This window comes from Chrysochloris asiatica, unplaced genomic scaffold (assembly GCF_000296735.1).
Source record: "Chrysochloris asiatica unplaced genomic scaffold, ChrAsi1.0 scaffold00152, whole genome shotgun sequence".
Classification (NCBI taxonomy): domain Eukaryota; kingdom Metazoa; phylum Chordata; class Mammalia; order Afrosoricida; family Chrysochloridae; genus Chrysochloris; species Chrysochloris asiatica.
In genome coordinates this window covers 2,102,627-2,114,494 of record NW_006408670.1, presented here as the reverse complement: position 1 = coordinate 2,114,494, position 11,868 = coordinate 2,102,627, and the positions used below count along the sequence as shown (strand labels likewise).

At 41.9% G+C, this 11,868-nt stretch overlaps 1 protein-coding gene across 1 annotated transcript in view; it reads left to right on the top strand.

The window, feature by feature from the left end:
• The first annotated feature begins 4,721 nt into the window (after positions 1-4,721).
• Positions 4,722-11,868, top strand: part of MSN (moesin) — a 153,466-nt gene continuing 146,319 nt past the window's right edge. The window contains exon 1 of the mRNA XM_006870794.1: positions 4,722-4,925. Within this exon, the coding sequence (XP_006870856.1) occupies positions 4,914-4,925 (12 nt within the window). The 5' untranslated portion in view covers positions 4,722-4,913. The remainder of the gene's footprint in view (positions 4,926-11,868) is intronic.

Sequence of the window (11,868 nt, the reverse complement as noted above, 5' to 3'; positions counted from 1 at the left end):
ACTTTCCAAAACCAAAGACACGGAAAGAGTCTTAATTGCAGCTCAGGGAAAATAAAAACTTACCTACAAAATAAAATGGGTAAGTATAAATTCTGGTTTCTCAGCAGAAGCCATGCTGACAAGAAGGCAATGAATGGGATGAGATATACAAAATTGAAAGAAAAAACTGACAACTAAGAATCATAAACCCAGCACAACTGTCCCTCAAATTCTATGGTGAAATTAGGATATTTCCTGATAAACAGATAGTAAAGAAATTTGTAATGACCAGACCAAGTTTACACAAAATTCTGATAACCAATGGCAAAAGACAACCTGAGAGTACCATATATGACAACACCACACAGAACTCAATTCAGATATAAAAACATTTAAAGTAAAACAAACCTGTAAGAATGAAAATAGGGAACCAGGTGTTTTGTTGTTGTTGTTGTTGTTTTTAAATATATATAACAAATTCAACTACAAAGCAAAAAGAGGGAATAATGTTGATATAGAACTTCCAAATGGCTAGGAAATCAAGTAGATCTCATGACAAAACATACTGTTTTAAATAGGGAAAAAATGTTAATTACAGGATAACCTCATAGAAATTCAATATATCTACACATCAAAAATTTTTAATAAAAGGAAACCCAGAAAGATTTAGTAAACTTTAATACAATATAAAAGGAGCTCTGGTAGTGTAGTGGTTACAGGTCAGGCTGCTAACCTCCAGGTCAGCAGTTCGAAACTACCAGCCATTCCATGGGAGAAAGATGAGGCTTTCTCCTCCTGTAAAGATTTATAGCCCCAGAAACCCTGTGCAGGGTCGCTATGAGTTGGAGTCTACTCCATGTCACATAACCACCACCACCATCAATACAACATAAAGAAAGAAAATGAAAAGAAAACCCACAAACAAAATGAGCTCAGAGCAGAAAATTATGTGGAACAAAGAAACCAGCAGCACCACAAAAAAACACAAAGCAAAATGACAGCAATCAATGCATACCTATTGATAATTACACTGAATGGAAATAGATTAAGTGGACCAGACAAAAGACAGTGAGAGCAGAATGAATAAGAAAATAGGATCCTTCAATATGCTGTCTACAATAGGAACATAAAAAAGATAGAGACAGCCTAAATGTCTACCAACAGAAGAATGGTTATACAAACTTTGGTACATACACACAATGGAATTCCATGCAATGTTGAAGAATAACAATGAAAATGGGGAACACCTCACAACATGGATGAACTTGGGGGACATTATGCTGAATGAAATTGTTGTTGTTAAGTGCTGTCGAGTCAGTTCAGACTCATAGCAGCCCTCTATAGGGTTTCCTAGGAGTGTGCTTCAAACTGACCTTGGAGTCCAGTGTTTATTCTTTGACGCCACACCAGGACTCCACAAAAGGACAAATATTGTATGAAACCAATGTTGCAAAAAGTTAAAATATGTTCTTAATAAAAGAAACAATTAATGATGGGCAGAGGAGGAGGAAGAAGGGAAAAATTATTCATGGGCTAGAGGGTAAACATATATTAATGTGGGTGACAGGGCAGGCAATATACAGCAAGAGGAACGTTAGCAGAGGAAAGATGAAGGTACTGGGAGACACAGTTAAAGTGAATAGAGCTAAATACTGTTAACTGTTGGTACGTGGATGGGATTGCAGTCACTGTAATGAAGCAAAGTATATGATTTGCTGAATGTAAAACTGATGGTCTGCTCTATAAACTTTCACTCAATTCACAATAAAGTTTTAAAAAAAACTACTAAAAGAATAGATTAGATGCATCGAACACTAATGACCAAAGACCAGATGAGTTGTGAGATGATATCATTAGACATGAAGAAACTAAAAGTTCATTTAAAAGACATGAAAGAAAGAAAGACCAAGATGGATGTCAGAAGAGAGTCTGAAACTTGCTCTTGAACATAGAGTAGCTAAAACAAATGAAAGAAATGATGAAGTAAAAAGCTAAGTAGATTTCAAAGGACAGCTTAAGAGGACAAACTATTATAATGTCTTCCCTAGAATTCTAAGGAGCCCTGGTTGAGCTGTAGGATAAGCACTGGATTGATAACTGCAATGTTGGAAGTTCAAATCCACCAGTTGCTCCACGGAGGAAAAATGAGGCTGTCTGTTCCCACAAAGATTTACAGTCTTAGAAACTCTGTAAAGAGTCACTACCAGGCAGAATCACCTAGATGACAGGGGATTTGTTTGTTATGGTTGTTTTTGCTTTTCTAAAAGAAGCCTAAGGAATCCTGGTTTGACATTTTAGGATCAGTATTGGACTGTTAAGCACAAGGTTGGCAGTTCAAACCCATCAGCTGCTCCTTGGAAACTCTACATGGGGTCAGTACTGACTTGAGGAGAAATGATAAAAACAGCAAGGAGTCCTAGTGGTGCTATGTGTTAGGCACCAGGCTTCTAACCACAAGGTTAGTGGTTCAAACCCACCAGCTGCTCTCTGAGATAAAGATGAAATTGTCTGCTCCTTTAAAGATTTATAGTCTCAGACACTCTAAGAAGTAATTCTATCTTGTCCTATATTGATTGGGTTGCTATGAGTTGGAGACCTGGTGTGGTATTATAGGATAAGCACTGGATTGCAAGGTTGGTTTGAACCACAAGGCTGTTGGTTAAAACTCACCAGTCACTCCTCAGAAACCCTATACAGGGATGCTATGAATCAGAACAGACTTGACAGCACTTAACAACAGCAGTGAGTCAGAATAGAATTCATTGCAGTGGGTTTTTTTGGGGCTTAGAGACTTAATTCCTACCTATCTTCCTCAGACCTCCCACCTCCCCCACCCCCCCACACCCGCTACTACTTTCTTAGATCTTTCACCCTCTAACCCACCCCTCCCAACCTGGACTCCTGTGGTGCCTTTCCCTTTAAATAGTGTATTTAACTGAGTAGCTCCTGTGTATATGTAGAGGGAGTGGACATGGAAGGTGGTAAACAACACAGAGGGTTGATAATTTAGAGGGGATTTTTTTTTTTTTTTTTTTTATGTTTTAAGCTTTGTTGTTGTTATGTGTCATCAAGTCGATTCCGACACATAGCAACCCTGTATAGGGTTTCTGAGGAGCAGTTGGTGAGCTTGAACTGCCAACCCTGAGGTTCAAACCAACCTTGCAGTCCAGAGCATTAACCGGCAGCAGAGGTAAGAGTCTTCAACTAACTTCCTCTCCCCTTTCAGGAACTTAGCCTAGTGTCAGGGCTCTGGGTGAATATGAAGAAAATCAGTGTCAAAGACTGTGATTGGCTTTGACTACTACATCTGCTGCTGAAGCTTTCCAGGAGTGTAGCTCTTCTTAAGCTCAGCTTAAGAAAACTCTTTGGGCAGGAAACTTTGTTTGCCCTAGCATACATCAATGAATCATGGCAACAATGAAAGAGATTGAGGCATGTTGACTCATGGACACTTTTGAGATGGAGGGTGGAAAATAGGGCTGCTGGTTTTTTAATACTAATACAAGGTCAGACTATATACAACCCTGATAGGCTCATCCATCTACCGTTCTATAGTGAGTCTATTTCTCTTCTCATCCTTTCATAATGTCATATGAGAAAGGACATTGGAAGCCTAGGAGTTCAGGCCTTTCTAATTATTACAGAAAGAGAACCTTACACAGAGAAAGGAAGCGACTTGCTCAAGGCCACACAGTGGTCAGAGAGTGAGTTAATGGCAAAGTCAAGAAAAGAAGTTAGGTGTTCTGATCCTCAACCTCCCCCTACCCTACCCCACTCCACACACTGAAATATTCTTTTCACTGCCTAAGCTGGTTCCCTTCACTATCCCAAAGGTGTCCTAACTCACAAAGAATATTGAGACCAGTGAATAGGAGAAAAATGGACCAGGACCAATCACTTTCCAACTACAACTCAGTTAAACCGGTGATTACTACAGTCTAGAGCAATGCCAGCCTGAGATTCGGTGACTTTTACAGGAAGCAGAAAAGAGAGCTGGCAGACATATAATGTGTTTATATTGGGGAGGAGATAAAAGATATAGGCACAGATTTGAGGCAGGTGGGAACAGGGATTTGGAGGAAGGAAAGTGAGTTGAGGGCAGATATGGAAAAAGGGATCCTAATTCTGATGAAAATGAGGACTAAACAAGGATAGGGAGGAAATATGGTGGAATAAGGGCTATGGAGTCCTACAGAAGAAATGGGTGAAAGGTTGGAGGACTTGTGGCACTTTAGCCAAGATAAGAGAAGTTTCAGGGGGGCCTGGGATCCCTCTCCAGATCTAAGGAGTTGTTTGAGACTAACCTGAGGGAACAGCGTGGTTATGGTTATGTACCCCAGGTGGAAGCCACATAGAAATGAGTTCAGATATATACAACGAGGAACTTTTCGAGAGTCAGGACAGTCATGAGTTCCCCATTAGTGGAAAGTTGCCATCAGTAGCAGAACGAGTGTCTGCCCGGGCGTGGCTCAGGGGCCTGCCCCATGTGGGGGTGGGGCTAGCTGGCCTCTAGGCAAGGGCTAGGGGTTGTAATGGGGGTGGGGAAGGAGCTGTGTGGACTGGGGGCGGGGATAGGAGTTACCCTTTTGGGCTGCTAAGGCCCAGTCTGCCCCCACATGTGGCCTGTGTGGCACAGCTGGGCAGGACTGGACTAGGTGGGGCGAGACCAACAGCCGAAGGGGAGGCGGGCGCGAGGGCGGGGAGCAGCGCGGAAGCCGGGCCACTTAAAGGAGCGGGCTGAGCGACTGGGCCTGCTCTTTCCTGGGTGGGGTTTATGAAGTCGTGGCCCGTTAGCAGGAAGCCGAGCAATCGCCCTGACGCTAGAGAGGCACCTAGTCCAAGTCTCCGGCCTGTGAGCCGTGTGTATTGCGTGCCCATCGCTGCCTGACATCTCCCAGCCAAACTTCACCAACTCCGCCGCTGTAACCACCACTATGCCCAAGACGGTAAGTGCTAGAGGTGGGTGCCGCTGGTCCTGAGGGTCTAGATGCCCTTCACCCACACCCCGCCCCATTGCCCTTTGCTAATGGCCAGAAGTTTGGACAGCCACAGAAATGACAGGACCTAAGCCAAGGTCCCTGGTAGGGAGGGAGGGGAGTGGGGTCCAAGTCTGGCTTGCCCGTGAGTGATTGGGTCTCTGAGCTACAAGTGTGGACTGGACAGTGCTGGCCTCTTTCTCAGGTTCCAGGTCCCTGATGCAGCAATGGGAAAACTTGGTTGGGGCCTGGGCGGGGTAGGGGAAGGAATGGACAGTGATCACAGAGGAGGGGACGTCCCTCAGCCCAAGAATTGGCCCTGACAAGGCTGCCGTGGTCCTAGAGAGATCTTGGGAATAACACAGGGAAAAAGAGAGGGAGCTCTCTGGGTAGATCCTGCACTCTAACCATTCCCATAGCCTTCCTAGGCAGTTCCAGATGCTTCCTATCTGGACAGAAGGAAAGAGTTGTGGAGGAATTCACAGAGGCTGCTCTCTTTTACCTAGAAGCGCCAATACTTCCCTAGGAACCAGTCTGAGAAGAGAACTGACCTACTTCCTGATGGAGAGGACTGGTTTTTTCCTCCTTCCCATCAGCCAAATCCTTTTACTTCATGCCTTCCTATCCTTTCCTAGCCCTTCAGCACCATCCTGTAATTGCTTTTTGGACATTCTGTCAGGTGTGAATTCTTGCCTGTGGGGCCACACCTTTTTAGAATTGTGGTTGCAGTTATGTGAGGAGCTGAAGCCTTCTGGGAGTGGGGCCTAAAGGGCCCGGATACCCGGCAGGGAGGGGTCAGGGCCCTGTGCTTGACTATTGAGGGCTTGCTTTTGTGCAAGTCATGCCAATGGCTGCTGGGGCCTTTCCCTGGCTCCAGCGGGCCTGGTGACCATCCTGGCTTGAGTCCTTTAGTTCAAACAGCTTGTTGGGCTGGCCTAGGCTATGTATAGGCCTCCTGACCCATCTCCTTAGCACTGCCAAAGCTTTATAGAGCATAAATAGTGGCTTGTAGACTTAGAAGGGCTGAGGTCTCCTGAGATTAAAAGAATGCAATATGGGCCTAGTTTTTTGTGTGTATGCTGAGCTTTAGTTGCCATGTTGCTTTGTTCCAGCTTCATTGTCAAGTCTTACTTGCCTTTCTTGCCCTTAAGCACCAAGCTTCTGGCAAGTACAAGGGAACTTCAAAAAGTTCATGGAAACATGGAATAGAGTCCTGGTGTGGTGCTGTAGGTTAATGTGCTGGACACAAAGTCATTTGAACCAGAAGGTGGGCAGTTCAAGCTCACCAGTCGCTCCTCAGAAACCCTATACGGGGTCACTATGGGTGGGAACCGACTAGATGGCACTTAACAACAGCAACAATAATTTTTCCATGAACTTTTGAAGCTCCCCCTTAAGTGTTTTCACTTTCTCCTTGTTTTAAATTGATGTTGGTTTTACTACTTGAGGCGTTCACACACATTCTTCCCAATACCCTCCCCACACAAATGAGAGAAAATAATTTTGTTTATCATTATTTTTACTATTTATTGTTATTGGAGTGAAGGCTTGCAGAGCAAATTGGTTTTCTATTGAACAATTCATACACATTTAGTTTTATGATATTCATTACAGTACCCACAATGTAACACCACTTTTTTTTCAACGTTTTATTGTGAATTGAGTGAAAGTTTACAGAGCAGATAAGCAGTTTTGCATTCAACAGATCATATACTTTGCTTCCTTACATGGTTACAATGGAAAAAATTCCCTTCATGTACCAACAGTTAACAGTATTTTCCTCTATTCACTTTATCTATTGCATTCCTCCCTGTGTCTCCTGCTAGCTTCATCTTTCCTATGTTGACCTCCCTCTTGTATACTGCCTGCCTTGTCACCTGGTAACAGCACTCTTCCAACTCCTTCCTGTGTTTTCCATTTCTATTCCTTTCTATCCATTTCTGCCTTCTGAGGTTTGTCTCAAGGCAATTGCCGTCCTTTTAATTTTATTTTTGTATGGTTGGTTATTTTAAGGACTTTATACCTCCCTGGTGTTATTGGTCAGTAAACCTGGCCCTTTTTTTTTTTTTTCTTAATGATTCTGAGTTTTGATAGATTGGCGGCATAAGAATTTTCCATGCTGTTTGGCTCAAAGAATGGTTAACTTTTAGGAGAAACAACTACTAAACGTGACTTAACAACCATAGAATCTGTACCTAAGAGACGATTGACCCCCCAGTTCTGATGCATTGATTGGGTTATTTATTTATTTTTTTGTCTCAAATATTTGTTTAATGAATGAATGAATGATTACTGATTGTAATTTATCACAAGTCAGAAAAGAACACCTCCCTTTTTTGCTTAAAATAGACAAAAATGTACAATATCTTTTAATTGTAATACTTTTCTTTGACCATTTTATTGTCACTTACTCTAACAAGTAGGTGGTGTTCTTCCCCCAAATAAGAAGTTAACATCCCAAATTTTTAAATAGCAAAGGGAGGTGACAGTTTTCACCTGTTCCCTCTAGTAAGCATTAAACCATTTCTAGTTTGGGCTGGCAGTGGTAAAATTTGAATACTTCTCCCTTTCTCTTATTTTACCATCCCCCCAGGACGTCTATGTTAAAGACTGGCTTATTTATTTATTTATTTGCCTTTTTTTTTTTTTTTTAAAGCTGTTATTGTGAATTGAGTGATAGTTTATATCGGAGAATTGATTGGGTTCTTGAAGTCTGAATCTCCCTTTCTTTCCCAAAGCAAAATTTCCCCTTCTTTCAGGCCCTTATGATCCTCAGATAAAAATAAATGGATAGTTTGGGCAAAGTGGCCTGCATTTGAATTTATGTGGTCTCTTGGTGAGAGTTGGGAGTGTCACAGATATGGCCTCTTACTTTTCTTATTCCTTAACCCAACGCCTAGACATCCAGGGACACACCCTAGTCCATTGCATACCAGCTAGTAATTTTAATGAAGGGAGAAAGAAAGTCCCTCTTTTTCATGCATTCTCCACATTCTGGTGTGTTGTAGGCTATTTCTGGAGTAAGACTGGTAGGGAAGTGTACTGCAAAACCAAACCCATTCATTCATATGAACCATGTTTGCACCCTAACCAGTGTTGGTTTCACTTTTATAGTCAATTCTCTCCCCTTCTCTGCCAACCCTCTCAAATTTGTTATAACATGCCTTCCTCTAGTCCACCCATTTGTGGACTCTGGCTGTCTGTTTCCTCAGTCTGCCTTAGTAGCCATAATGGAGAAGCTTATTAACTGACATCTATTCTTTATGGTGTCTCCATATGGTAAGCACGGAACTGCAAACCACATGGTCCATGGTTTGAGTCCACCAGTTGCTCCACAAGAGAAAGATGATGCTTTCTGATTCTGTAGATTGTTTTGATTTTTTGAGAAGTTCTTGAGTTTTTGGTTTTCCTCTTTTGTTGTTATTGATAAGTGCTGTTGGGTTGGTTCTGACTCACAATGACCCTGTGTAGTAGGGGTTTCTGAGGAGTGGCTGGTGAGCTTGAACCACTGGCTTTTTGGTTCAAACCTACCTTGCAGTCCAGAGCATTAAACCACAGTACCACCAGGACTCCTGTCCTCTTTAGGATTTATTAAATGTCATACTTGAAGTCTTTTTTTAGCTATCAAGTCAAATTCTCATTGTATAATGAGGAAACTGACACCCAGAATTAGGAAGAGATTGACCTAGAGCCACATAGCATGTTAGTCGCATAGCATGATAATGGGAGAGTTAGGGCTGGAATATAGATCTTAGTTAAGACATTTAGACTTAGTAAAAAGCCTCTTAAATTTGATGGGGTTTCAGGCCTAGCTTAACAGGTCAGGGGAAAAGTTTTCAAGTGGGAACATGCATGTAAGCAAGCATAGATTATTTGAAGTATTTGAAGACTTCTGTGTCTGCATTCGGCTAAATTTTAACAGGGGTTCTGTGGATTGTTTATTCTCCTGCCATTCCTTGCATTGCTTGAACCACTTGAGTGGCACTAAAATGGCACTTGGAGGATAGGAGGCAGAATCTCATACTGTTAACCACTGAACCAATCCTGCCTGCAGTCTTCAAGATGGGGCAAGAGATCAGGGGTGGAAGCTGTGCGTGAGAGAGAGACTTTGTATCCTGTATCTCCACTTATTTAGATCTCCAGCTCTGACCATGCCATGGAGACTCTAGTACTTCCCAGGAGGGTAAGTGTTTTGTTTTATCAGTGAAGCATGGTGGAAGATAGATGTCTGGGCTGAAGGGAGGTAGGGAAAGGGAACTAGCCATGTTTTCCTGCTTGAGACCAGGTCTTGTTGCCTTAAAATTCCTTATGGAAGAGAGTAAATTTTTCTCCTTATACATAACCACAAGGGCTGGACAACTTGTTTGAGATTGCATAAAGTTGGTAATAGCAAGTAAAACTTGGCTTTCATAATTTTTAAGATAGTGTTCTCCCACTGGACATGTCTGTCTTGGAAGAATGACTCTATGCAGGGGACATACAGACTTCCAGAGAATTGGCTCTGTGATGATTACATTAGCAAGATGGCTGCACTGGAGTTCCCCTAAATAACTTCTGCTGTAGGAGGTTTCAGTGAGTGAGTAGACTCAGTTCTGCTGGGACCTCAGAATGACTTTCTCTCTTCATGCTCTCTCCACTCAAATTCCCTGCTTTCTTGTCTTCCTTTTTAATGTTGAGCTCTGACCTCTTTATATTGTTACTCAGTGTCCCTACTTGATCTGTCCTTTGAGTTAGGAGAACATTATGACACTTGCCTTTCCAATTTAGTGACATTTACTGCTGTGCCAACCATTTCAATACATTTCACCCCCTCACCTTTAGGTGCTTATAGACCAAGTCTGCAACATGTATAAAATGAAAATCAAACCCACTTCCATTGGCATCAATTCTGATCCATAGCACCTTCATGTGTTATAAAGTAGAAGTGAGTTCAACAGAGTTTTTAATATATTTTTTTATTATTAATTTTTTGACTAACGTTTTCTTTTTTTCATTAATTGAAAGTGCATAGTACAAGCTCTTTATCCCAATCCAGGTACTCTGGAAAATATTAACACTAAATCCTGGATGGTATAGGGATTTTTTTGACTATAATCTTTATGGGAGCAGATTGTCAAACCTTTCTTCTATGGAGTTTCTGGATGGATTTGAACAGCCAACCTGTTTGTCAGTGGGGTCTTTTGGTTTGGGCCAATCTTTTGAGCACAAACTACTTTGCTTTTGCCACTCTGTTATTTTCTCTAGGGTAGGTGGTGGTGGTAGTTGTGTTGAATCTGACTAATAGTGACCCTGTAAGTGTGTGCTGTGGGTTAATGAGCCAGACTGCAATGCCATTTGAACTGCAAGGTCGGTGGTTCAAGCTCATCAACTGCTCCTCAGAAACCCTATACAGGGTCGCTATGGGTCGGAACCAACTCAACGGAATTTCACAATAATAGAATTTCCAAGGCTGTAAATCTTTACTGAAGCAGAAATATTCATCGTTCTCCCATGTTTCTTGGTCAGGTTGTTGTTATTGTTGTTGTTAAGTGCTGCCAAGTCGATTTTAACTCATAGAAACCCTGTATAAGGTTTTCGAGGAGCGGCTGGTAGGTTTGAACTGCCGACCTTGTAGTTCAAGTCGATGTTGTGATTCAGTGCTTATCTTACTGCACTGCAACAGAACTCCTTGGACAGGTATTTAGCCTAAAAAGGACTTGGTCAGGATTTCATAGAAAGATAGTCTAGCATACTTGGTGACTCTGGAGTCAGATTGCCTGGGTTCAAATCCCAGCTCTACAACCAACTAATTGTATGGCCTTGGGCAATTTATTTAATTTCTATGTTGCATTTTCCTCAACTGTAAAGTGGAGATAATATAAGCATCTATTTTATGAGTGGGAACCAACTTTCTGGCACTTAACAACAACAAAAACAACAACAACAATTTCATAGGGTTGTTGTGAGGGTTAAATGAGGTAATGAATGCATATAACATGATTAGAAATGTACCTAGCTTTTACTATGTGTTGGTGGCTTAGTGGGTTACACTTTAGGCTGCTAACCACAAGATCAGACGTTCAAATCCACTAGCCACTTCATGGTATAAAGATGAGACTTTCTGTGCTCATAAAGATTCACAGTCTCGGAAACCCTATACAGGGTCGCTATGAGTTGGACCTGTCTCAGTGAGCACACAATCACCACCACTACCATACAAATCATCTAAAAGAGCCCGGTGGCATTGTGGGTTAGGCATTGGGCTGCTAACTGCAGAGGTTGGCAGTTCAAAACTACCAGCCAGTTCACAGGAGAAAAAATGAAGCTCTCTGCTCCCATAAAGATTTACAGCTTTGCAAACTATGAGTTGGAATCCACTTGATGGCAGTTTTAGTTTTATACAAATTATCTATGCCCAACTCTATTATAGGAGGGAAGGTAAGAAAAAAGGCATGTAGCTACATGCTGACAGTTGTTGAATGGTTACTATGTACTATTTATTGTGGTGGTGATGTGCTAGCGAGTCAGTTCTGATTCATAGTGACCCTGTATAATTTTCGGATACTGTAAATCTTTATGGGAGCAGAAAGCCTCATCTTTCTCCTGCAAATTCGAACTGCTGACCTTTCAGTTAGCAGCCCAACACTATGCTACCAGGGCTCCTTACTATATACCGTAAGGGATATAAATAAATGAATGAAGGATATAATAACAACTTTTAAAGATCTGTTTGCTTGGGAACTTAGCGCTAACTCTACAGTTTGAGAAAAATAAATGCTGTCGATGAATTTTAATATAGGTTTTAAGAGAAAGGGGTTTACTGGGATGGGAAGGGCCTTGAAGTATGGTACATTTGGGACAGTGGCCATTTTAAATGGGGCAGTGATGTGGTTGTTATGTAGACATAAACCAAGTAGCACTCTTTTTTTTTTTT